At 42.1% G+C, this 27288-nt stretch overlaps 1 protein-coding gene across 3 annotated transcripts; it reads right to left on the bottom strand.

The window, feature by feature from the left end:
• Positions 1-775: 775 nt before the first annotated feature.
• Positions 776-27249, bottom strand: PURG (purine rich element binding protein G). Of its 3 annotated transcripts, XR_004230039.1 has the most exons (4): positions 26868-27249; positions 24278-25144; positions 13713-13808; positions 7963-8051 (listed from the first exon to the last, which is right to left on the bottom strand). XR_004230039.1 is itself a non-coding variant. In XM_031941658.1 (3 exons), exons 2-3 carry the CDS (start codon positions 25136-25138, stop codon positions 7956-7958), a joined length of 957 nt encoding a protein of 318 aa, XP_031797518.1. In that variant the 5' UTR covers positions 25139-25144; positions 26868-27249; the 3' UTR covers positions 776-7955. The 3 variants fall into 3 exon arrangements, 2 of the variants coding, with proteins under 2 accessions (XP_031797518.1, XP_031797517.1); XM_031941658.1 differs by lacking the exon at positions 13713-13808 and having other exon boundaries at positions 776-8051; XM_031941657.1 differs by lacking the exons at positions 7963-8051; positions 13713-13808 and having other exon boundaries at positions 18405-25144.
• Positions 27250-27288: the final 39 nt, after the last annotated feature.

Below are 27288 nucleotides of genomic sequence, written 5' to 3'. Positions count from 1 at the left end.
TCAGCACCATCAACCATAGCATCACAGAAAAGCTGTGTCCCTGTTCCCCTCCTCTCCCCCCAACCCCCCAAAACTATATCATTTTCCCACTTAAAAAAAATCTAGATTGGTCCTTTCCTACTCTGTAACGAGTAGGGCTTATTATCTATAACCACAGATTGCAGTAATTCCTACTAGGGTCCCTCTATTTCTTTGGTGTTGATGAGATTTTCCTTTTGGACCATGCCTGTGGGTTTGATTTCTTGGTCTCTGCAGAGTTTAAGATAAACTCAGGCTGTCTGATTACCAACTACTCAGTTACAACAAATGGAACTAAGAAAATGCACGTTTGGGTTTTCTCTTCCCAATAAGTGTTTCAAGTCAGACACCAGCAAGAGACTATTTCATTTCAAGAGCTTCTCTCATAGTAAATAAATGGATTTTAAATCCTCCCTAAGTCCAATGTTGAAAAACTGGGATGTGAGTGAAGGGAGGGACACACATATTAAAAAGGGAAGGATGTTTGGGTAACAGCAAAGGGATGCACAGTTTCAGGGGATGGAGAAGAAGAGATTCCTGGTCTAATGTCGGCAGCAGCATAGATGCACACACACGCACACGCACACGCACAAAGGGGATCCTTGAATGGCTGTTTGGTCAGCTTGACTCAAGGGGAGGAGATATGAGACTAGAGGGATAATTACACATTCCTTAACCAAGGTGCCACAGTGCTCGTGCTACATGTTTTAGTTGTGCAATGACAAATCTGTCTATAAGCAGGTGGTTTACACATTCCTTTTTTTTTTTTTTTTTTTTTTAAGGTCACTGAATTTCACAAATCTAGCATAAGACAATTTCCAGAAAATAATTACAACTTTCAAAAAATAACACAGCTTTTCATAACATTTAAAGATCTTTGCAACTGTGATTATTCAATTCCTAATTTAGCTCCTGCATCCCTGTAAGGCCTGAAAAGCATCATTAAGAGCTGTTTTGGCAAGCTTCTTGAATATTTTGACACAGAGATCCTAGAAGAGGCTCATAAAAGACCTCCTTTTTCACAATGGCTTACAGATAGCCAATTTTTAGCATTCTGATTATACATTATGCTTGTGTTTTCTCTCTCTCTTAAAAAATCTTTAGCAGATTAGACACAATAAATAAAATAAGGCTGTAAGATGCAGGGTCAGACATGAGCCTTTTAACTCTAGCTCATTCCTAAAAAGGGTAATGGAATCAATGTTTTTGAAAATATTGGTTATTAGTCTTTATGAGCAAAGCATTTACATAGATAACCAGTGGAAAGTTACAATGAGTGAATATCATAGGACATTAGGGAACCAAGCCACAAGAATGGGAACAAAGGAAATGATAAATGTCACTGTGTGGGAAATCTCCATGTGAATGAATCTTAGAAACTGGGGAAGAGGCCAAAAATGAAAGGTCCCTTTCTCAAAGAATTATTATTGGCACTCATAAGTATTGTGCAAATACAAGGTGTTTGGGCACAACACTTAACTGTGGTTCTGAGGAGGAAGAGGGGATGTGTGGGTTTCAAAGCAATGGTCCAGGGATTGTTACATGGTTGGAGAGGAGAGGATTGGGATGAGTTTAGGATTCAGACGACTCTTTTGTAGAACAAACTAGGAGCCTGCCAGGTCCCTAGTGGCTCCCCTTTTCACGAGCAGAATGTGCACTGGGTAGCAAAAACCCTAAGAATGCCGGCCGGGCCCTGGCCCTTTGGCTGCCAAGTTTTTGACCTTAATCTGACTGGGTGGCAAGGCCAACACCTCCTGAGATGAGACAAGATCAGGGCAAGGAGAGCAGAGCTTATTTTCGGGGAAAGTTGGGGAAGGAAGAAGGGCAGGCTTCCTAGAGAAGCCCCTAGCTAGTTCTTGAGGGAGAAGACTGCCTATAGTAACCGCAGAAGATGGTAAGTCAGCGCCCTACAGGCATGAAGGATGCCTTGTACCAGTTAGGAGAGGATCAGGGACCAGCTACTGCCCAGGAAGAATGATTGGGTTTAGAGAGTAAGAAAGCTGGAAAAATTGGTCACAGCTATGGCGCAGAAGAATCTGTATTATGAATTCTTGTTCCTAGGGGAGGGATATGACTACAGATGTGCTTTAGAAAGACGTCTCGGTGGTTCTCAGAAGGACAGACTGGAGAAGAGAGATAAGCATAGACCCCCAGCCTGAAGGCTATGACTACAGTTAAGGCAAGAGGTCATGAGCAATGCTTACATAAAAGGCAGAAGGGCAAAAATGAGCTCGATGCTACTGCAAAGGCACCCTCTTTGTTTTACTTTATGAAGTACAAAAGCTGGATACAATTTAGAACAATAGACATAGTGCCTGATAGCTTTGTTCTTAGGAGATCAGAACTAGAACTCAAAAGGAAATCAGTTCAGGCCAAAGTGACCATGTTAAAAACTTAAGGAAACAAAATATAAATTCAAGGAGAGAGAGAGTCTCACTACTGAAATTTAAAGACATTTCAGAGGATATTACTGAGGATGAGAAGCAAATCTCTAGTGTGATTTCAACACACCAATGAGTAATTTACCAAATATTTCTTGCACCCTCTTGATAAGCTTTTTGTGGCATTCTTCTAACTCAATGTGGACCAAGGCATGGGAAGGCTGATGAAGGGAATACCCACACTCAACAGAACTAAAGAATCCTGAACAGTCCTTTAATGCAGAGAAAGGACAACCTGGCCTGTACAGGGAGAGCATTTGGGGTGCTTGGTTGGGAGATGTGTTCAGAAACGACTTGTCTTCTGCCTCAGATGATTAACCATGGCACAGCCTGACTCTAACATGTAATACCCATGAGAAAAAGAGCTAATTCCCTACCGCTGAAGGCTAAGATAATCTTAGTGAATAAAACCTGTTCCTCACTGGTAATAAGAACTAGTGATATTCATATTTCTAATGAAGAAGACTCATTCAGAATTAAATTCTGTCTTTTCAAAGTAGATTTCACTAGGGATTCTGACAATTATGAAGATCATATTGGGAAATTGGTTAAAGAAGGGAGAATGAACCACGTTAATTTGCAAAGGTATTGGAGAAAATGTTTATAACTCTGGTATTCTTCAGGTTGAGAACTAGGAATATTTCTTTTAATAAAAAATAATTTTAAAAAATTAACAAAAATTAATTTTTCTCCTTTGTACCCCTTATATTTCTTAAAATACAATTTTAAAATGATAAATGTGTACACTTACTCAATAAAGAAACTAAAGGGCTGCTCATTCCTAGTTAAATGTGAAAAAATCCTTGATGGCTGTGGGCAGAATGGTCTCTCTTTCCCTTTCATATTTCTACTAATACCAACTGCTTATGGCTGAGCTGAGTATTTCATTAGTCCCTTGAAATTGCATCTTCCCTCCAAGAGTACAAGCAAAGACACTCATTGTGTTAGTTCTTCCTCATAAAAGTACACTTGCTGATGACTCATGTGGAGGACATGTCTCCACCCCACAGTCGTGCTGATTTCCTGAGGGAGACCACAGCTCTCCAGGCAGGTGAATCACACAAGGGCTGTCATGAACTTTTGGCCATCACTCTCAGGAAGGGGAGTCTTGTGAAGATGGCAAGCAGGAGTCCTTCATCCTTTTTATGTGTCGGACCCCTTGGATGGTCAATAATGAAGCCTACGGATCTCTTCTTATAATCATGTTTTTAATTTATAAATGAAAATATCTAAGTTCACTAAAGGTCAGTGGAAATTACAATGTATCTATTTTCCCACCCAAATTCACATGCCCCTTGATATCTACTCACACAATTTAAGATTTGGTTCAAGTCAAATTCAGGCCTAGATTACTGACAGGAAAAATGTCTCGTGCTGTAGAGAGCATGTTGGAGCCCAGTGGAGTTAAGTATGGTTGACTATTCAGAAGGAAGAGATTATTAAACATGGGCTGCCCCAGTTACAAGCTCTATGGGCTGTCCATTCTATAGCATTTCATACTTGGGATGCATTTTTCAACCATTTGGATTTTCCCATATGCTTATTTTGCTCAAACTCTATTGAGTGACTACAAGTCTCACTTGGGATGCTCTATAGGGTTTCTAGACTTGATGTCGTCAGCACCCCATCATCCAAAAGCCAGTTTCAGGAAAAGACCTCACAATAAATTGGAATTAGCTCTTTCATCTTCATTGGAAGTCCTTGTTGACAATGCTCAATTGTCAAAGTAGAGGAGCTACTTTTGGACTGAGATAGAGTATGGCTGTTCAGCAGGCAAGCTCTATCTCTAGTATATATAGATCACCTATGTGATCAGAAGATCAGACACAGAAAGAAAGACTGATTAGAATTTCTTCAATCCAACAGACACTGTCAGAAGTTCTAACACAAACGTGAGCAGACAATTTTTGGTAAACCTTCATACAACTGCTATGGGGCATCTTTCATTTCATGGGCTATTTCCTGGAATTTAATTGGCTTCTGCACCCATGACTTAGCACTTGGCACATGGTAGGTACTGCATAAGTGTGTTATACATATACATGTAGGTACACACATACATAACACATTTACCACCAGCCATCCATTTTGGGGCTTTCAAATTCACATATTAACACACATTAATTCAGATACAGATGTCTATGGATTGTCTAGTCATTACAAGTTAGGCACTAACAAAATACAGACCAGTAGCACAGGTGGAATGTAGTTAGTATCTCTTTAGCTACTGGTCTGGTAGCTCCTCAAACCATGAGGACAACAGTTCTTTAAAATGACTAAAAAAACAGTGATGACAACAGGACTAATATATAAATGTTTTACATGACAGCACACATATAATCAATATCAACTTGCTTTCTCAATTGGTAGAGAGAGAAGCAAGGGAGGGAGAGAGAATTTGGAACTCAAAAGTTTAAAAAAACAAATGTGAAAATGTTTTTTTACATGTAATTGGGGGAAGTGTTGCACCTCTGAAGACCCTTAGAAACTAGAATAGTTATGTTTGTCTAAAAACAGGGATCCTAGGATGCCAAACTCTACTATTCTTGTGACTAGAAAGCTTGGTGCATTCTCTCCAGAGAAAGACCTTACCAGGATTCTTCCTGACCAGAGAAGCATGACAGAGCTTGCTCCAATGGATAGAGCCCCTGTGGTTCTTGACCACTCCGGAGATCGTGCTCCTGCTTGGGATGAGAAAGTGTGCATGAGAAAGGCCACAGTTACCCTTCCATAAGCAGGCTCTTCAAGTTTCTGCAATGAGACTGCATACAAACCCATACAGCGGGTTAAGTCTGTGCAGCGTGTGATGGATGGGTCTCTGGGATCGTGGGCATTAGTATCAGTGAACAAGTTGAAATGGCATGCATAAAATGTGTGGGGAAGCAAATGAAAATTATGGACAACAAAAAACTTGTCAAAGGCAGACTTTTAAAAATCCTAAATGTAGGAACAGCCTATTCTACTTTTCTAGCCCCCTTCCTTCACAATAGATTTGTGATTCTATCCATGTGGGTTCCCATCCTGGGTGATTCTTGTCCATATATTCCCATGAATCTGCCATAGGGGTAAATGTAATATGCTTGGGTCATTCCTTCAGTTTTTGTGATGTTGCATGGAGACCAAGAGAGTATGTGAATGTTTATGGGTTGCCTCTAGCTCTGAATCCCTCTAATGACAGTCTATGGCACTTTTTTTTTTTTTTTTGGCAAAACACCTGGTTTCTATTATACTGCAGCTTGGAGACACACCCCATGGGTGCCTCTCCATGGCTCTTTGAATGATCATCAATTCCAATTTTTTGAAAAAAGGATTCCATAATTTATCTAATGTCATTGGAGAAACACTGGTGTTCAAAAGATGGACTTTTGTTTCAGGGAAATCTTGGGGTCTTTAAAAGAATATAGCAATCCATCAAAGATAGTTCTGTCTGTCCTTCTCTTTCTTTTTGATCCTGGGTCTTCTCACTATCCATTTGCAGTGTCTGCCCCAGTTACAAGCTCTATGGGCTGTCCATTCTATAGCATTTCATACTTGGGATGCATTTTTCAACCATTTGGATTTTCCCATATGCTTATTGTGCTCAAACTCTATTGAGTGACTACAAGTCTCACTTGGGATGCTCTATAGGGTTTCTAGACTTGATGTAGTCAGCACCCCATCATCCAAAAGCCAGTTTCAGGAGAAGACCTCACAATAAATTGGAATTAGCTCTTTCATCTTCATTGGAAGTCCTTGTTGACAATGCTCAATACTATTAGGGATCATGTACCCCCATTTTGTCCCTCATTTGATACTAATAAACAGACTTAAATAGGCAGCTGTGGTTACTTCTTTCCACTGTTCTATTAGACAATTTAAAGTACACCCACCATTTTGCCTGAGTCCCTCATGCAGTTTCTTTATGTTGGAAAAAAGGCAACAAATTGATTTCATCATCAAAAAATTGATGCTGATGTGAAATGTGGCTAGAACAATACTATCTTCCTAGGTTTGCAAGGGTCTTTGGTGATCTTTATTCTTTTTTTCTCTATATATTTAAATGTGTATATGTTGTCTCTCCCATAGAGTGGGAGTTCCTGAGATCAGGAGCTATTTTGTGACTGTCACTGTCTTAACACTCAACATACAATTTGTCATAACCTACTTAGGTCATGCTAGGAGATTCATTATGAATCCTTGGAGGCTTAGCCAACAAAGTTAAAGAAGGGTACAGGGCCCAAGGACTGTGCCCCACTGATCCTGCACAACATACCTTTGGATAGGAAAAGTCTTTCTTTCATGGATCAATCTTGGTAGCTGTGGACATTAAGAACCTAAAGTTTCAAATACATCTGAAAACTGGTCTTGCCTTGAGTGAAGTTAATTCCAGTCTTTCTCCTATCATTGAGCAAATAACCAGTTACTTAACCTTCTCGGGTCTGTTTCCTTATGTGCAAAATGGGAAGGGGTTAGATGAAGGAATATTATGATATCATGGGTTGAGATGTGGAAAAGACCTAAGGTTCCTTCTTGTTCTTGTAGAAAGCAAGATCTAATTTATTATAATCTTTAAAATGACATTTTAATTAATATTACATTATTTCACATATTTATATATATTAGGCTATTTAAATGACATTTTTATTATTATTTTTTTTTTATATAACACTCATTTGATTTATTCTAATCCTAATGAATTTGGGATGGAAAGAAGTTAAAATGTGCATAAGTCTAAATTTCCTTAGGGCTGGGAGAGTTAATCATATACCTTTGTGCTCCCCAGTAGTTAGCACATAAAAAGTATGCATTTTATAAAATGTTTTCAACTTTGAAGTGAATTTGGCCTGCAGAATCTGGAGGCCAGCTCCATGATTCAAGATAAAGCCTAGGAAGGAGTAAAGTGGTAGTCCAGGATTAGTGAGGGCAACAAGCCAGATATTAGAGAAGGAAGGACAAGGCAATTTGGAGGCCCGAGAGTAAGCAGAATGGGAGAAGCTGGTGATCCAGCCTAAGGAGTTTAGTTATAGTAAAAGTCAAGGAAATCAAGGGATTAAGCCCAAGATCTGTCTAGGAAGGGATCAGAAATCAGACTGGGAGACTCTGGAGCCATAATGGGTCGTGCATGGATCTAATCTCCCTAGTGGGTTGAAAGCTATGCGTGGGCAGACAGACAAATGTGAGAACAATGAATTAATGGGGCTTCTTGGTTAGGCCTGAGTTCCTATCTATAATACCAACATTCAGTATAAACTGAGGGTGGCTTTTTCTTGGAATGGTGTCCTGAGCAGACAGCAGGGAAGCCACTTTCCCTTGAGTTTAAAAAGCTCCAAGTTGCTCAAACAGACTCTTGATGACTATAGAGTAGATAAACTATAGCTAATTTAGAACCTCCAATCAATTTCCTGGGCCAAACCATAGCAGAAAAAAGAGAAATGCCTAGTTCACTCAGCAATTAGTGTTTATTAGGGAAGGCAATGATTTTCTGTGAGCTTACAAAGTCACATTCGTTTACCTTTCTCAATGATCCTGAGGTTTGCCCTTGGCTTCGATTACCATAAAGAAGGTTTTGGAGCCAGGATTTGAACATAAGTCCTCTGATTCCAAAGCTGCTCGCTATACCACAAAAATAAAAAAGGTGAAAAAGCTCTGAAAAACATTGAAAGTGTATGCAAAGTATTATTTTTAATTTCACGTACAGGTTTATATGTCACTAATTCAGAAACTGTGAACTGGACTGGTGACTTCCTTGGCAGAGAAAACTCCCAATAAGAACTCTCCCTCCACCACTGTGGGCTGCTGCCTTCTCTGTCACCTAACTGCAGAGGGTCTTAGAACTAGTTTATTAAATATTTTGATAATAACTGAACTTCAAAATCATTGGTTACCTTTGTCAAACTGGATTTTCTATATCAAAAAATATTACTCTGATGGGTGGATGGGTGGGGAGATTTATAGGTTTCACGAAGTGCTTAGAACAGTGTTTGGCATATATGGGTTGCTTAATAAATAACTTGTTGACTTGATGGGCCATGCCAGAGGAACCTCGACCCCCAAATGGTTAAGAACCTGTTTTAAGGGAGTTGTCCACATGACTAATGTGGAAATGTGTTGCATGACTGCACTTGTATAATCTATATCAATTTGCTTGCCTTTTCAAGGATTGGGGCGGGGTGGAAAGGGAGAAATCTGAACTCAAAATATGGAAAAAAAAAAAGGTTAAATTTTTTTGTTTACATGTAATTGAGAAAACAGAACAGATAAAACAAAAAAGAGTTGCCTAGAACAGAAACAAGCGAAATTACTTGTCTGGAGTCACATTGCGGGTATGGGTCAGGGGTAGGGTTCAATCCAGGCTGTACCCTCTACATTACACCACAATAGGGATCTGTTAGAAAGTATTAGAAACTATATTATTGATAATCAGGTATGACCAATTTGTTTAAAGAAATGTAATCTTTCATGTGTTCAATTACTTAATAGTCCTTGTAATTAAAGAAATAGTACTGCCATGTTCTCAATGTGTGCACTAATGAAAACGTGTCTCATCCAGTATTATCTGAGATATATTATTCATCCTGTTCTTTATTAACAGGAAATTCAAAACAAAGTGCCCTCTTCTGGGGCCTAACTGTGCACATCCACTTTACTGTGGACTTCTATAATACAAGTGGTTTTTCAAGCTCAACTCTGAACTAGGTGGCAGCTCCTGCAAAACTATAGGTGTTCCAGGCAGTAAGATTTAAAGACTGCACACTAACTATCATTCATAGCAACAGGGATCACTATCATTTATTTGCACATCTTTTAGACTATAAACAATGTGAGCACTTATAAATCTCATGCATAATCCTTCAGGAGCACATAGAGAGCATCCCAACTGATGTCTCAGTGTGAAATCGTAAACAAGTGGCCTTCTAGCCCAGACTCAAGACAAACCTCAAGGAGAGTGAAGCCCACTAGCTCCTGAGGCGGCCCATCCTATGCATTTTGGGAAAGTTCCAGAGGGGGGCTCCTCTGCTTCTTTGCAAGGCCCACGAGAGGAGACACAAGCTCTCTCATGTCAGCCAGCATGGCCCCTTGATGTCTCTTTTTCTTTGTGTCCAATATTCCCATTTCCTCCCAGTGACTTTAGTGAGGTCTGGTCTCCAGATCCCTCATCTTCCTGATCATTGTCCTTTCTAAAATCTTCTGCTGAGAGCTAAACCCAATGCTCCAGTGGGATCTGGAGTACATTGAGATTGTTATTTCCTTTCTTCTAAAATCTCTGAATGTAGCCTTCTATCAACCTGTATGGCTACTGGGCTGCATGTGAACTCCATTCAACACTGCTCCCCCCCATTCTTTTTCATCAAACTGCGGTCCAGCCAAGCCCTCTAATCTTATCTTTGACTGATGGATTTTTTTTTTTTTTTTCCCTAATCGAACAATTCCAAACTAATTCTAATAGAATAAAAATTAGTGTCTCCATATCTTCATAGGCCTCATCTATCAATAAATATTTATTAAACACCTACTAGTATATGGAACACTAATTCAGAATTGTTAGTAATAGCTAACTTTTACTTAGCAATTTAAAAGTTTTTCATGTTATCTCATTTGATTGTTTTTTAAAGGGTTACTTCAAAAAAGAAACTACAATTCTGTTTTATTGACAGACAAACTGATTAAGAGAAGCACTCTTTTAAAGGGCCATAAGATGACATAACTTCTTAAACAAAGGCAGGATCAAACACAACCTCCCAGTGGGCATCCCCCAGTGGGGGAGCAAGGGGAAGTGATCTGAGAAAGAAAGAGCCTACATGTAGGAGGGAAAGTGTGAGAGGTTCAAGCATTATTGGGGAACTTAAGAGGAAGCCAAAGACTATCCATATTCTACAAGCCCTTCACAACCAATGAGCTCAAGGACAGGAAAGCTATGTCAAGCTTTTACACATTTCCCTGTGCTGAGATATTTCTGTTCAACAACAAACAAGACCTTGAACAAAACACTTGACTTTGATGAGCTTGTTTCCTCACCTATAAAATGGGTATAAAGCATTTACTTGTTCTGACCTTTCTCACAAGGTTGAGAAGAAGAAAGGACTTTGTACACTTCACAAGCATCACATAAATAGGAATTATATCCCCTCTCCTATGTTGTTTCTTTTAACCAAGAAAGGCCCAATGCAAAAACAGAAGAGAACAGGGCTTTGAGGGAGGTTTCGTGTTTGCATCTGAATCAAAGGTGGGTAGTGGGACATTTCAGGTGGAAAAGAGCAGCTATTTCTGTTGTAATGAGGATTGAGGAACCTAAAAGCATGGAAGGAATCGACAGATCTGGGGTGGGGGCAGTGGCAAGGCAAAATCTATCCGAGGAGGGGAGATCACAAACCAGGTACCTGGAAGAGGACATTCATTGTTGGGGAGGGGAGTTCCTCCCTCTTAGTGGGAGAATTTTTTCTAAAAGGAATAGTTTTGTTTTTTATAATGAAGTTTAATGGGGAAGTAGGATTCTTTTTTGGGAAGATTTTTGTTATAGCAACTTTGTCAAATTCCTTTTTTTTTTTTTTTTAAGCAACAAAGAGATACCTGTGTTGAAGTACTACAGAAAGGTAAGCATCTTCTCACATGAGAAAATCCTCTACTTCTACACCCTTGGTCCCGTGGCTTAATCTGGATGGCTGGGTAGCGTGGGTATGGGGACATGGCACGTTGGGAAATTGGCTAAACTGGAAGGGGGAGGACCTGGCCTTGAATACTGACTATGCCACTTACTGTGCACCTGCTTTCTGTCAAGTCATTGCTCTGGGTCTCAGTTTCCCTGGCAGTAAAGTAAGGGTTTGACTAGATAACTTCTAGGGTCCCTTCCAGCTAAGATCTTTGAATCTACAGTTTTCTCTCGCAACCAAAGGAAAATGAACTTGAGAAGCAAATCAATTAAGAAAGATCAAAAGGAAAAATGCCAGAATGTCTATGTTTTCAAAAAACAAAAATAAGATTTTCAATGTCTTTGAAAAACCAGAAAGGATTTTCAAGAATTTGTAGATTTTTAAACAGATCTGTGTTCCCTACATTTTAGGAGATTCTAGTGAGGAATTACATCCACTTTTGCAGAACAGCAGCTCAGATACTTTGAGACAGTTATCTTGGGCCCAGGAGGAGTGATTTGTGACTTGCTCAGGGTCACACTGCCTCTGAGACTAGTTATCTGAGACACCATGTTGCTGCCTTTAATTACAGAAATTATTTTTAAGAAATCCAATGATATTTTCTTTTAAGGATTCATGGAGTTTGGCTCCTGGCCTTTGTATTCAATGCTTTCAGAATGTCTAAAGAGGAATCTAATACTTTGAAACACTTGGTAAACTGGAAGAAAAATGGTCAATGCCTCATCATGCTAGAGTCCCCTGGCAGCCTTCAGGCTAGGCAAAGGCAGCTTATTCCAAGATCAAGGCCACAAGGATTACATTTCATAAGGGCAACATCACTTTGCTGCTTCTGTGGAGAACTTGGTATTGAGCATGAGTAAGGTGAATGCCCTCAGGTCCCCAGGTCCTACAGTGTTTGCAGATCTCTCCTTATGAGCAACATTAGGGGAAAAGTTCTGAAGATTTTGCCTTGAATTGGGGAGTACTTTGTTTGGTGATACTTGGAAAATGCATTTTTGTTTTGTTATTGGATAAGTCTTTTCTTCACAAAGCTTCAGCAGTCTACTTTCCAGAGTCATTTAAAGTTCAGTCTGGTTCAAGAAAGTCTTGTGAAAGAGCTTAGAAAAATCAGGACTATGAAATCCAAGAAAATCTGCCAAATCTCTCCAGATAAGAACTGTCATGAGACAAACAGCTATTGCATCTCTAACCTGAGCTCATTTTATGTTGTATGTATGGTACTCGGATGGAAGGAGTATCTCTACTGACGAGAAGGCCTAGGGACAACAGTCCAAGGAAATTTGGGATCTCCAGTAGCTCCAAGCTTCCATCCTGATGACACCTCCTTCCACTGTACACAAATTTTATCTGTGGAAATGTAGTTGCTTTGTAGTTATAAATTCACAGAACATGAGTGGACTGGAATTTCTAAGACTGAATGGTAGGAAATGTAAACTGAGGAAGAAGTTATGACTGATGGGGCTGGAGAAGATGAAATTTTAAGAAAAAGGGAACTGAGAAAAATCACCAAAATAACCGAGTGTAGAAATGAAGTCAATGAAAGAAAAGATACTAACAGACTGGCTTCAAGATAGAACAGAATTCTGGAGATGTTGGTTGTGAGCAACTAGTGTCCAGCAGACAGATGGTCTAAACACCTACTATGTGCCAGGCACTATGCTAAGTCCTAGGTGGCTGGGTGGCTACCAGGTAAACACAATATATTTGGCTAACTTCCCAAGGAGGAAAGTTATAAAACAAAGGACTAGACAGATGGATGCAAAGTCTTTGGGTCTGAGGGAGTTCCAGGCCTCGTCTTCCTTGCCCTCTGGGCTTTTTGAAGAGGTATACTAGGGTTCTGGATTTAGAAAGATCTGGCGGAGATCTGTCCTAATATGCTTAGGCTCTTTTACAAGGATGTGAGCAGAACCATCTGACAACAGAAGTTTAATATAACTAGAGAGGAGGCTATTATGAGAGAGAACAAAGGGAGTGGCTTCAAACCCAGGCCTTAAGCTCAATTAGCCCAATTGCAAGGGTGGCTGAGACACACAGAGGCCAGTGGTAAGCTGGCCCAACATTTCATCTCTGGTGCATGCCCAGGGGCTGTTTCTCAGCACAAGGACGTCAGAGGCTATTCCAGCCTCTGGGGGCCCGAGGCCCACTTAATGTCTGCAGAAGACATCCAATCACCACAGCAAAAGGCCTGCTAAGGACCAAGTACTGAAGACTGGCTTAGAAACCAAATGCTTCCCTCTTCTGTTTGTTTTGGAAATTAAATTACAGGCGAGATGGAGGGGAAATGGCAAGCCCCAGCATTGCAGGCGGCCTACTGCTTATGCAGATATGGCCTCCTTTCTACACATACTGGTTCTATCTTGCTGTGGCAGTATTTCATTTTACAGCTTGCTTCCCAATTCAACAAGTCCTCCCCCACTTAGGTCCTTGCAAACAGAAAACTTCCAGGGTTTCTATCTGAATTGCCACACCTAAATCAGACACATCTATTTGACAGGCATGTTACTATCCCTGGGGAAAAAAGCCAAACAGAATTGCCATCAAGAGCAGGACCTGAAGGTCTCTGGAAGCCTGCCCCCTTATTGTGCTGCTAAAGAAGCTGAGCCTTTACAAGGGCTAAATGACTTACCCAGGTCACACAGGCAGTGAGTAAGCAGCAGAGCCAGGAATCGAACCCAGGTCTTCTTAAGCCAACTCAAGGGCTAGCTCCACTAGGCCATGCCTCCTGCCAAGGAGATAAGCTCTTTTAAACGAATCACAGAACAGCAGAGTGAGAAGGGACTTCTGGGACACCTCCTGAGGCTACCCCAGTCAGAAGTCTCTAAGGAGGAACCCAAAAGGATGGCCCTTCAGCGGGAAGAACGAGGCTCAGCCCCTTCGTGATTCCCAACCAGGCACATGAGCCGAGGCTCTTTGGACTCTTCTTTCTTTCTGGATGCCAATCAAATCAGGTGGCCTTTCGTTTGGCCGTAACCAAGGCCCACCTTGCCAGGATACCCACCACAGCACATCTGCTTCAGCACACAGCTCAGTGACCAAACTCACAGCTAAAAGGAGAAAAGTATGAACGAATTCTGGGTGTCTCTTTGCCAAGAAGCAACTAAAGTCACCTCTAACCATCCGGCTCAAGCCAGGCTGTGAGAGCGGGAGCTCCCAGGTCTTCTCATTTCAGGTCTCCTCAGTGAAGGGCAGATTCTTTAGGGTGGGGAGTCTGTTCCTTGAATTTAAGTTTAAGGCTCTTGGTGCCTTGAAGAAAAGAGGGTGACGTAAGTACTAAGTGGCAGGTCCAGGCCGGGGAGATTCATGAACACTACTCCAACATCACATTTTCATGGATGAATGGATTTATTCTTTTGGTCAGTTCTGACTCACCAGTAATACACACACACACACATACTGAGAGAATGCCAGATAGGAGCACTGAAATACTGGAATATAATTTCTAATAGCTAGATCCAAAAAACACACCTACGCTGTCTCTGAAATAAAAATGTTAAGAAGCACAGATTTTCACCAGACAGCAGCAACCTTGGAGCCTCTTGAGGAAGTCAAGAATGAAAGCATTAAATGAAGACTCATTTTCTGAGGTCTTCATGACTTCATGAGAATGATTATGGCCACATAGAGTCCTTTAAAGTTGGCAAAATGCTTTCTATTATCTCATTTGAGCCTGGTTCATTATAACTATTCCTACTCTCTGAACATAAAAGTTATTAAAATGTTTTCTGTAGCTCAGATTTAGGCCTGAATATAAAAAGTTACATCGTTAAAATAAAATGCAGGAGAAGAAAAGACAGACCCATCTTAGAATCATGGATGGTGAAGTGAAGAATTCTTAACCAAGATGGAGGCCAGAGGAGCTCACTAGAGGCAGAGCAGAAATATGAGTACAAAATTAAAGACCTTGCTTGAGCATTATAAATCAGAAGCAATTCCCAAGAGCTTGAAAGGGAAGCCTTGCCTGCCAGCTTTCAAACCATTCCATCTGGATCTGTTTCAAAAAGAAAAGACAGAAGAGAATGTTCACCACTGATACAGGGAAGGGATCAAATGATGGAAAAGAGTTTTAAGGGTAAAAGAAAGAAAATATTCTGGAAACATCATTCACATCTCAATGGCTGTCAGAGGGCTGTTCTGACAGGGATGGGCCTCTGTGAGCATGGGGTTTTCTTTCCCCAAGATGTGGCAACATTTTTGGTGTGATTACTGCTCCCCTAGCCTAGGTCTAATGAAGAAAAGACCCCCACATCCCAGAGGAAGTTTCTGCAAATATAATAAGCCCAAGACTGTTCTGTCTGCTAAACATTATTGGGCTGGTGTCTAAGAAAAAGAAGAAGAGAATTGGATAGACAATGAAACCAAGAAAGAAAGACATCAGTTCAAGAGTGACCCCCTCTCCAAACTAGGTGATGCAGGGAGAGAAGAGGGAGAAAGACAATGAAATACAAAACTCTTGACCATCATCATTGTTCTCTCTTCTGGACTCTCCCAGATTATTAAATTCCAGGTCAGAGTACAGTCAACTGGTAACTTCCCTAATTCTGGAAGCTCTTAAAGCTACCTAACATCTCCATCATTTTTGGTGGACATAACCAAGAAACACTAAGCTAAACATTAAGATTTGTGTTATTATCCCAATAAAAAAAACCATAGAAGTCAGTTCCTTCCAGTCCTATTCCTTTGATAGTTTTGGTCCTAAATACCATAAAGACTCATTTTGTAGCATTATTTCCACATCTGTATCTTTCCAGAGAAAAGCTTGATTAGCAGTGGAGTGAAAACTAAAACATCAGCCAACAGGAATTCCCAATGAAACTTGTCCTTCCCTTCCTGAGCCTGTTAAGTATAGCAGATTTAAGCCTCAGCTGTGGAGAAATACTATAACTGACACTGATAGAGGTTAAAGCTCATCCTGGCCAACAGGAATTTATTCTTTCTGAGGAAATAACTACTTCAAGAAAGAAGAGAAAATACACATCTCCCAGAGATGTCACCACTGATGATTCTAATCATCCTTACAAACTGAGAAAGTACTACCAGAAAATTTATTATGCTAGACTGAAGCAAAATTTTTCCTTAAAAGTGAATTTTTCTTCTTTAAAAAAATTTCTTTTAACAATAGAGCACACAGATATAGAACTGGAGGGGAAAGGAACAACCACGGCTACTTAGTTCAACCTGTACACAAAAAGAATTGCCAATGCAACGGACAGACAAATGGCTGTCCAGGCTCTGGTTGAAGATCGCCAAGGAGGAGAAGCTCATTACCTTTTGAGACAACCCATTCTTCTTCTGGACAGCTCACAAGATTTGTCCTAATAGTCACCCCCCACGTCCCTTTACTGCTCCCAGTTTTGCTTGGTGGGGCCAAGTAGAACATATTTCATCTCCTACACATAATAGCTCTCTAGACAATTGAATACAGTGCTCACATCATCCCTGAAGCTTTTCTTTTCCAGGCTAAACCCATTCAGCTTCTTCAGCTCATCTTCACTAGACATGGACTGGGGCCGTTGACCATCTTGGGATGCGCCCTTTTCTGGATACTCCTCTATGTTTTTCTCAAACTGCAATGCCCAGAAGTGTGGTTCAGCTGAGGTCTGGCCAGAGTAAAGGACAGAGGATCTGCCACTTCCCTATGCTTGGAAGATCTGCCCCTCTTCAGCTGAGTCAAAATTGGGCATCTCCCTGGGCACATCCTGCTGCTGACTGATTCTAAGCTTTCAGTCCCTCCAGACCCCCAGAGCCTTTTCAGAACAATGCCCCAAGTTTCATATACAGAATTAATTTTTGTGCAACCCCGATGAATTGCATTTTACTAGAGTCAGTCCAATGGTCTTGCCTGCTGGGATCCTTTTGGATTTTGACTCAGATATCTACCTTACCCCTAAACACATGGCTTAAGTCACCTGGCACTGTCACATTTCCTATACTTTCACCAAGAATGATGAGCTCAGAGAGGTCGTAGAGTCATTGAGGCAGAAAGCCCTCAGAGTACAGACTTTATTCTACAGATCATAGCCTTAAGAGCTAGGAGATTGCTTCAGCTAGTCTCATGTGAGGGTTACAGATAAGCAAACTCAGGCTTTATAAGGCCATTTTCTGAGACTCAGTGACTTGCTTATGTTCACACAGGTACAAAGCTAGGAGAGCTAGGATTTGATTCAGGGCCTAAACCTCAAAAATCAGCATACTGATGACTATCTCATGACTGCCTTTCTTAAAGTATCTTTGAACAGGCGTGCAGTTCACAAAAAAAGAACAAATCTTGCTTCTTACTACATAAGTATGTTATTTTAACATCTTAAAAAAAAAGCACATTTGTTTCCTTCCTTTAAATTACAAAGAACTTGGTTGATTTTTATGAAATTTGGATGCCATTTCATGCTCTATAAATCTGCTGCTATATTCTTACCAAGGGCACTTTGGCAAAGGTCTCTTATCAGAGTTCCAGACTTTCCTCCAGCCTCGGTTCTACCCCATCTATCTGCAGTTATAAGGGGGTGGGCTCTTTGGAAGCTGAAGAGATGTTCCTGAGAGTTGGATGACCTCAGACACCTCATTCTCTTCCAACTTAAGAGTAACGCCTTCTGGTGTCTAGCATCACAAAAGGCCCTTAGACCACATATTAGAAAGCCATTAAAAAAAAAAAAAAGATAGCAAAACAAATTTTAGGCCCTCTGAATATATGCTGTTGTTCTGAATGAGATTATTTGCTAGGCCCAACTATTAACTCTTTATATCTGTTGAACAGTAGAAATTAGGGCATGGTCTAGCAGGAAGCAGGCTAAATTTTTATTTATTTTTTGCTGAGGCAGTTGGAGTTAAGTGACTTGCCCAGGGTCACACAAAAAGAAGTATTAAGTGTCTGAGGTCAAATTTGAACTTAGGTCCTCCTGACTTCAGGGCTGGTGCTGCCCCAAGCAAGCTAAATTTAAGAGTTAGGAGGGGATTTGGGTTTAGGTTCTATCTCAGAGTTTCACTCCCTGGGTGACCTGATGGCAGGTTTCTTACTTTTCTAGAGCCTGTTTCCTCATCTGTAAAGTAGGGGAGGGAGTGAGTAGGAGTACTTGTAGCACAACACATATTGTAGATTTTTTTGTGAGCTATGTAAATATGTTAGTATTAAAGAAATGATTGAAAAATAGTATCAATGTCTAACGTGCTGGGTTTGGGATCAGGAAGACTCATGTTTCTAAGTTCAAATCTGGCCTTAGAAACTTACTAGCTGTGATGACGCTGGGCAAGTCACTTAATCCTGTATATTTTAGTTTCTTCATCTGTAAAATGAGTTGGAGAAGGAAAAGGCAAATCCCTCCAATATCCTGGCCAAGAAAATCCCAAATGGGATCACAAAGAGTTGGAAAGGACTGGAACATGTGAACAACAAAGAGGCTTCATTTTGATAAATCAAAATCTTCCAGTAGAAATCTTAATTTACTTTTTATAGAAAGTAACAGTTGATTTTTGCTTTTAAATGTGGTGGGGCCTTGTGCTAAAGATGAAAGACAATTATGATTTAGTAGTGTCAGTGACAAAAATGGAGGACCTCTTACGTGATATATAAAGCCTATGGAAGGGGACTAATTACATAAAGATTCTGGGCTAAGTTCTCTATGATTCAACCATTTTCTGAGTGACATTGTTCAAAGGTAACAATTAAATATGATGAATGGATAATTTTTAGCAGAATTAACAAGACTCTTTAAGCACTTTTAAATAGAGAACACAGGAGCCTGGTTTTTTATTTATACCAGTACTTTTCTATGTACTTTTATACATGTGTTTTTCTTTTGCAAAATTCTTAGGGAATATGTAGAGTCAATATCACTAATGTGCAAAAGTGCAGTGTAAATAAGGTCGGCATCAGCTATACATTTGGTAAAAAAAAAAAAAATTAGAAATGTTACTGAAGATAGTGCATCTAAAGTGGCTATGATAAAAATGAGTAAGATAGCAACAAAGTTCCATAAGCTAAAAAGGAAGAATTCTGTATCTTGTAGTCTGTGTCAAAGATAGAGGAATCAGATCAATGGACAGATGTGGGGGATGGACCATGTATTCTCTCTCCCCATGCCAAAGTGGCCTCCCATACTACAATGATGTAAGGGTGAGGTGAGGAGGAGAAACACTTCCTCAAGAAGTGTTCTTGACTTAAGAGGACCAGACCAGCATCCAGGCAGTATCCCCACCACTTCCTTCCTTGCTGATATCTTTTCCTTGACATCTCCCTACAATCCAGAGTCTAGGCTGCTTTCTGTATCTCTACAGCCCTTTGTTTTCTCCCTTGTATATTCAAGTAATGAGTAAATACACTTTGAAAAAGGGTGCAATTATTTTGTTCTGGCAGTGACAAAAGGGTAACAGAATTTTTTTAGTTTTGTTGAATTGTATTGTATAGATATGAAGCCCAGTTTAAAACTCTCTAGTTTGTTTTGGATCTTGAAATGACTTTATCCTGCCAAATATTCACAGTTTTTTGGCATATAAAGACAGACTTGGAACAGTATGGGGAGCTACAGCAAACCCTCATTTATAAAGCTAGGAAAAGGGTTTTAAAACTGTATTTCCTATGAAAGATATGTAGACATTAAGTTTAAAAAAACTCACTAAAAACTGTTTTTAGAAAACCATCACATTCCTTTTCCAAATTCCAAAAGAAGTTCCATTCCCCCCAAATTACAAATGAATTACAAAAAAATTTTAAAGAGATGGCAAATAATATATGTATGACCTTTTGTGATATAAAGCTGTTTTTCAAAACTAAGTATCTCTAAGAGGTTTTGTTTCCTCATCTTTAAATTGTGCAGCTCAGCTAAATTGATTGTTTCACTGAAAAATTTGCAAAACTACAATATAAACACATAGAAATATAGTTTAAAATAGTATGCCTATTCATAAATATGTACTTATATACATATAGACATATAACAAATGTAGGCATGTAACGCCCCTTTGATCAAAAGCCAGGAAGAAACGCTGTTTCTTTCTCAGAAGCATACATAGCTGTGAAGTAACATTTATCCCGTTTTTCAGCAGTACATTTCACACAGAAATCAGAATGGAAAGGGGCCTTGGGGCATTCCCCAGCACTGGGATTTGAAGCAAAGGCCAATTTGTGCCAATTTGGAAAAAGCGTGGAATGATTTTGACCAATTTTAGCTATGTTTTTGCATTTCTTGAATGTGACCACTCATTTTTTCTGACAAAAGTTTGTCTGGACACTGTGTTTTTCTGGACACTGCTTCACTGATAACCTTAAGAATTTAATATAGCACAGCGTACCTTTCTGGCAGCAGTTCCCTCCAGTTACAATCAACAAGAACACTGTTAATAAACTTTGCATTTTCACCAGAAGGGGAAAGAAGGACAACCTGACTTGGAATGATCATCAATGCTAGGACGGCTTAGAGAAATCCACCAAAATTAATTTGGGGGAATCCTTAATGAGCAATGTTATAATACTAAACCGAGTAAGAATTTGTTTTTTATTGGTTCTGAGCCTTTATGAATACAGATATTAAGACTACTTTAAAATTCATTATAAATAGTTTGAGATTTGTTTGTAATTTTTTTTTCTGCCCTTCTCTATGACACCAATTCACTGGGCTCAAGTGATTACAATAGTACTAAGAAAACATCTACATGCAAAAAAACACTCTACATAGATACTAACTAGATAGTTCTACCAAAGCACGTTCCATCCATCAGGCAGCAGCAATGTACACATTATATACAAAAGGTAAAGTGCATTATCATTATTAAATTGTTAAATCAGTGAAAGGGCAGATGTTTCTGCCTGGACCATACAGATTTAAAATAGAGGTGGGGGATTGAATGTGAAATTTTTCTAAAGAACCAATTATTTCAAGAGGTTCCAATTACTTGTCTCCACCCTGTCCTAGCTTTGATTTCATTTTTGGCCATGTTCTTTAGTGCAAATACGCTTGTGTTTTACTCAAGTTTAAGGGACATGGACTTGGGGGTTTAAACAATGAAAACGATTTGCAAAACAGCTGAAGTTGAACATCCCAGGACATGGCAATGCTCCTTCCTCTGCTGCTGCCACCATACCATAGACCAGAGGTGGGGAAGAACCGTTTTCAAATCTAACCCTATAAGCTCATGTTCTTACATTTGGACTTTTCCTCCTTGGATTCCAATGTGCAAATAACTATCAAGTGCTTTTGGACTGCACAGAGAACAAGTGGTTTTGGTTTTGAAAAAGAGTAAATGCAGCAGGTTCCAAACAGAAATGCGCTTTTGGGCCCTCTGAAATCCAGGCACCTTTAAAACTGAATGTCTTCAAGGCAGGGGTTCCCCTTCTTTTGTACAAATCCATGTCAAAATGATAAATGACAGGAAATAAAATGTGTATTGCACACACCAATGTAATAGCTCATTTTAGGAGATACCTGGCAATAGGTAGGTGCCTTGGCATCAGAATTCTGAGTTGGATTTTGTGAGCCTGTGGCTAATGACTTCCTAGGTCTTCCTTATAAAAACACCATTTCCCTTCATTTTTCAAAGAAATATAACTTATGGGAAAAAGAAATAAAAGGATTAAATAGTTACACACATTATTTAGTTTACAGAATATTCAATAAGTTGGCTATAACTAGACCATGACAGTTGAAACTCAGCAGTCCAACTGAACGCTCTCAGATGACTTTTTCCTTGTATAGGATGTATCCATGTTGGAATGTTATTTGCTCAACTAATCCATTATATAATTATCCTAAAGAAAAACCTGGTGCAAAATGATGCCAACAAGAACACTAATTACAAGCATTTGCATTGGTGCACAGATACTTCCTCTGTATCAGACTAATGAAAACCAAGAGAGGAAGTGTTTACTATCAGTCGACACCACACACTTTAGACTGGAACACTGAAAGAGACAACTTTAGGTAGGAATGCCTGCCAGGCTGGGCCAGCCCAGGCCTCCCGCTGTGGTGGGCCACCCCCAGCGGAGGGGGCTGCAATCTGACAAGTAGTTGTCCCAGCGGCATGGGGCCTTGCGTAGCCAAGGGTCCAAGTGTACAGCACTGGACTTTAAGCAAAGCCACGGAATCTTTCTACTCACATTTGCGGCTTCTTGAAAACAGCCTTGCTCCTTGGAGATCCTCGACCTCCACCATGCGTATCAGGAGCTCAAGGTGCTACTATTACCTTCTAATTGTCAGCAGCTTCAAAGAGATCCAGACGGTCCAGTGACATGCACTGAGCTCATGAAGGTCCCTTTGCAACAGACAGTATTTGTCCCCGATCCCCAGTGCCCTAAAGCACTGCTGGGTCACAGAAAGGAACTGTCTCCGTTTCCCTCTCGATTCTCCTATTTCCATCAGAACTGTGATATTTTCTGATTACATTTACTGAAGTGCATTTTGGGGCAACTTTAGTGCAAAACTTTTTTTGTTACATTATTTTAGATTTTTAAAAAATCACATATGCTAAAAGCCATGTCCTGTTTTTAATCCCTGAAACCAGCTCTCACAGAGATCTGGGAGAATTGATTCTGGAGATTGAAATCAGTGTTTGGCTCTTAGATGATGTGGGAGCAGAATAAAGCCAAGATGATAGGCAATCATTTCATTCACAAGAAAATGCAGCTTGAGAGATGGAATTTCCTTCAATTAAAAAAAAGCTGGTTGGAGCACACATGTACTGTGTTCTCACTTGTTGAAAAAAATCAATTAGGTGATGAAAAGTTGCTTTCTCGAAATTAATACTAAAAATAGATAAAAGGATAGATCTTCTGTAAAGGAAACCTTTTAAAGAATTACAAAAAGCACCTCATTTTTTTGCTTTGAAATGTGCCTACAACCAAGCTTTAAATAACCTTCTTCCACTGTGGCACACAGTCTGGGGAAATCCTTTTTCTGGATGCAGCCAGCCTGTACACGACACGTTTCTATTGGAAGTGTTGAGACAGCCTCATCAGCTGAATCACTAAGGTGCTACTCAAGTCTGTAATCACATATGGATTTCTGTATCTCTCAGCTAAGTGGTTTGCCCAAACCCTTAACTATTCTTTCTAAGGAGAAGCCTAAAAAGCTACCTGAAACCATCGGCTAGCTAACATCTGAGAAGAAAAGCCTCAAACTCCTCGGGCCAGCACAAAATGCTCAATGCCTACATTCCCACCACAAAGCCACGAGCTGGAGTGTTCCTCCACCCCCAATGGGGATATAAAAATATTTTTTTGTAATTTGGAAAACCGTTAAAAATATCCATCTCATCTTACACAGTTCCCATAGAAGGGCATCCTTCTAAAGACATCCATCCTGTGACTGACTACTGGGCTGGTTTCCACCAGCTCGGGCTCACACTTTCCCTCTCCTCTGTGGCTTTGTGGTGGTGTGTGTCAAGGGCACGCTGAGCCCAGAATGATGCAATCACAGAATACTACAGCATTCAAACTCATCCAGTATAATATGTCAATGAACTTCCTAAAGAGTTGGGTGGCTCACAAGATCTCTACCCTTAAGTAGTATAAACATTTCAGACTTAGTGGCCAATGAACCATTTTAAGATTTCTGTTTCCTTGAAAGCATCAATGCAGACTACGGGTAGTTCAGTTTTGTTCTGGTGGCAAATTCCCTACAATTTATCCTAGCAGCTTTCCCCTAAATCCTCCTTTTGGGAAACCTGTCAGGTAGAAAGCCCAGCCTTCCACAGCAGGCTCAAGTATCTTCTTGGGACTGGGTAATAGTGCAATCAATGTAAGCCTTGCCTCTAACCTACAGGTCAGAATGTCACCACTGTGCTGACCTGCCTGGGTCAAGAGTCTTGAGCGCTTGAAGCTGCCAAGGATGCAGCTTTGGGAAGGCTGGAATTCCCCCATGACCTCCCTGGGAGGCTTCTACTGGGTTCTATGTAGTATAACTAGGATAGCCAGATTCCTGAAAGTGGAGGGACAGGAGGTGTAAAGGGCAAGGAGGGGCCCCCAAAGGAAGGAACGCTTCTCCAAATCACGACAGATGGAGGACAGACAGACAGTTCACTGGTCCTCTAGTCGAGACCTTCTTGCTCTTCGCCACTGTCCCTTCTGACATCCATTCTCTGTTCTTTATGGCTGCTGCAAATTCTCCTCATCTCCTCTTCATACTTGATAAAATTCTCCCCAAACCGTGTCCACGCTTTGTAGGGAACAGTAATGGTGTTACGGTAAGGGGGTCTCACCTCACTTACCTTCAGGAAAACGCCATAGCGGTTGGAGCCCACATCAAAGTAGAACCTCTTGTTGTCCACCCTGAAGGATGTACCCTCTGGGAGCTCGAGGGGCTCCTCTTCCCCTCCTCTCTGGGGTTCTTCTAGGTCACTGTCACCATAATCTTCGATGAGCTGGACCAAGGCATCCCTGAACTCAATCATTCCCTGGGCTGGAAGGACAATGGTTTGTTCTTGGCCCAAAGTGTGTCCAAAGTAACCCATCCCTCCGGGGCCTCGGGTCAGGGTCTGCCTAATCCTGAGGAAACGTCCCCGCTGGTTTTCCTTCAGATCCAGATAGTACTTCCTATTGTCTCTTTCGATGTAGTCTGTCTTGAGAACGCTGTGAGGGTGCTCCTCAGACACCACGGAAGCCGGCGGGGACGGTGCTGAGGGCTGTGGTCGCCTCCTGGCATCATGCTCTCGGTCGTGGCCGTGCTCTAGCCGGTGGGCTTTCAAGCCCAGGTGGGCGTAGTGCTCGATGAAGTCCCCCAGGCACTCCTTCAGCTCCGCCGCCACGGACAGCGAGAGGGTCAGTTTGCTCTTGCGGATGTTGTCCTGTCGGCCGCGGCCTATCCAGACCTCTGCAATCTTCAGGAATCTGCCGCGGGGACTCTGCTTGACATCGAGGTAGAACCTCTTCTTCTGGATGTCCACCCGCTTTGAGGCCAGCTCCTGGATCTCCACGGCGGTTCCAGTTTGGCAGACGGGAGTGCCGGTGGGTGGGGGGTAGTGTGGACACGGGGACTGCTGAGCCTGGGCATAAAGGCCACTTCTGCTGACACTGGAGCCCCCTCCAGCATTCCTGCCTCCACCTCCACCTCCTCTCCCAGATCTTTCCATCTTTAGCTGCAAGAAGAAGAAGGGAGAAGAAAGCAAAACCTTGGGATGAGAAAAAGCTTCCCTAATCTTCCTCCTCAATTCTTTCTGAGCTCTGCAGGGTTAGCGTGCCCTCTGTGCTCAGAGATACCCCAGTCTCCTCTCCATAGTAAGGGCTGTCCCCTTAGCTTCCCTTTCATGGTCAAAGTTGTCCCAGATTCCCCTGAAAAACCTTCTTTTCCTTTCTTTTTCCATCTCTCTTACGCTCTCTTCTTTCCTTCTTCATTGTTCCCATGCTGAGGCAAATTCACATCACCTCCCACCTGGGCTACTGTAATAGTTGCTGGAGGGGAGGGGGTCTGGGTGTCTCAAAATTCCCTATTCCAGTTCACCTTCCATCCAGGTCAGCCACCAAAATGGTTTCCTAAAATACAAATCTGATCACGCCACCCCTTTCCTTACGCAATAAACTCTAGCGGCTCCTTATTGTGTCTGGGAGCAAATAGGAAACGCCGTTTGGCGTTCAAGTCTCCTTCTACTTCTACCTCACAAATACTCTTTGAACACAGCGACACTGGCCTCCCGCCTGTTCCAAGCATGACCCTCTGCTCCACCTACCCATCCTCTGCTTTTCAGTGGCAGGCCCCCCAGTCTTGGAAAGCACACTTCCTCATCTGGCATCTCCAACATCCTTCAAGATTTAGCCCAAATCCCATCTTCTACAGATGGCCCTTTCCCACCAGCCCCGAAGCTACCCCCAGCCCGGCCTGTCTGTCCCTTGTACGTACAGGGCGGTTTGCGTGTTATTATTTTTTTTTCTTTCTATTAACTGGGAGCTCTTTAAGGGCAGGCTCTTTTTTTGGGGAGGGGGTAGGTTAGGTGGGTAGGTGGGTTTTCTTTGTATCTCTAGCAACATTTAGAACATTACTTAGGACTCTCACATTCGGATCGCCTAATGCATACAGCCTTAAACGGGGAGGAGGGAGGACCTGAGTTCAAAGCCAGCACTCAGTAACTATGTGACAAGCCATTCCACTTTTCCTTGTGTCTCAGTTTTCCCATCTGTAAAATGGGAATAACGATGGCCCCAGCTTCTCAAGAGCGCCAAGAGAATCCAAGGAATCGAAACAGGTTTAGTGCCCTGATCAATGGTGGCTCTCGCAATGCCTAAAGAATGAACTACTCCCAAGGCCAGCTGCTACCCCGCCACTAGGGGATCCAAGACTCTGACCCTCTTCCCTCCCTGGTCCGCCCTCTCTCCTCATTGGCCACATACACCCAGACAAGCGCCACAATTCTCATCATTGGCCCTGCCCCCACCATGTCACCCCACCCACTTTCATTTTGGCTCCACCTTTCCCCCCTCATTGGTCATCTCCCCTTACAACAGCCCCGCCCCCTGTCCTTATTGGTTTATTCCCATACAACCTGTTTCCACCCCTTTTCCTTAAGGACCCTTCCCTCATTGGCCACACCTACTCAGCCTGGTCCAGTTCTTTCCTTTGTCGGTCCTCCCCACCCAATGTAGCCCCGCCCTCCACGGCCACACCCACCACCTCAGCCCCTCCCCTCCCCCTTTGGCCCTCCCACTAAAGCCACTCCCTTAGGTGACCACACCCGCTGATCCAAGCCCCGCCCCTCCCGCTCCCTCCTACTCCCTTTGGCCCTCCCATTCCCCTCCCAGTTCCCCAGCCCCGCCCCTTCTCTCCCCGCTCTCTCCTTTCCCCCTCCCCCCTCCGTGCCGGTCACTCACGTCCGCGTTGCCGCCATGCCCTCCTCTGCGCGGATGCCCTTGGCCGCCGCCGCTCCTTCGCCTCCGGGCGGGAGCATCCCTAGTTGACGTTCTGCTCCTTCCGTCGGGGATGGAGAGATGTCGGGCGGGCCCCGGAGCCGCCTCAACCCCGGAGGGAGGGAGGGCGGGCGGGAGCGCGCACGGATCCTCGAGCCGGGGCGCGCACGCCTACGTGCGGGGGTGGGCGACAGGAGGTTCCGCGAGAGCCCGGGCTGCGCGTGTAGGTGGGGGAGTGCGTGTGACGTTACGGGAAGGGCGGGAAAAACTCAACGCGCGGGCGGGAGCGTGCGCGTGACGTCATGATTTTTACGTTACGACGTCCGGATTCAGTCGCCTCTGAAGGCTCGGTAGGCCCGTAGACGTGCGCGTGCGCTTGACGTCA

This window comes from Sarcophilus harrisii, chromosome 6 (assembly GCF_902635505.1).
Source record: "Sarcophilus harrisii chromosome 6, mSarHar1.11, whole genome shotgun sequence".
NCBI lineage: Eukaryota > Metazoa > Chordata > Mammalia > Dasyuromorphia > Dasyuridae > Sarcophilus > Sarcophilus harrisii.
This window is presented reverse-complemented; position numbering and strand designations above follow the sequence as displayed.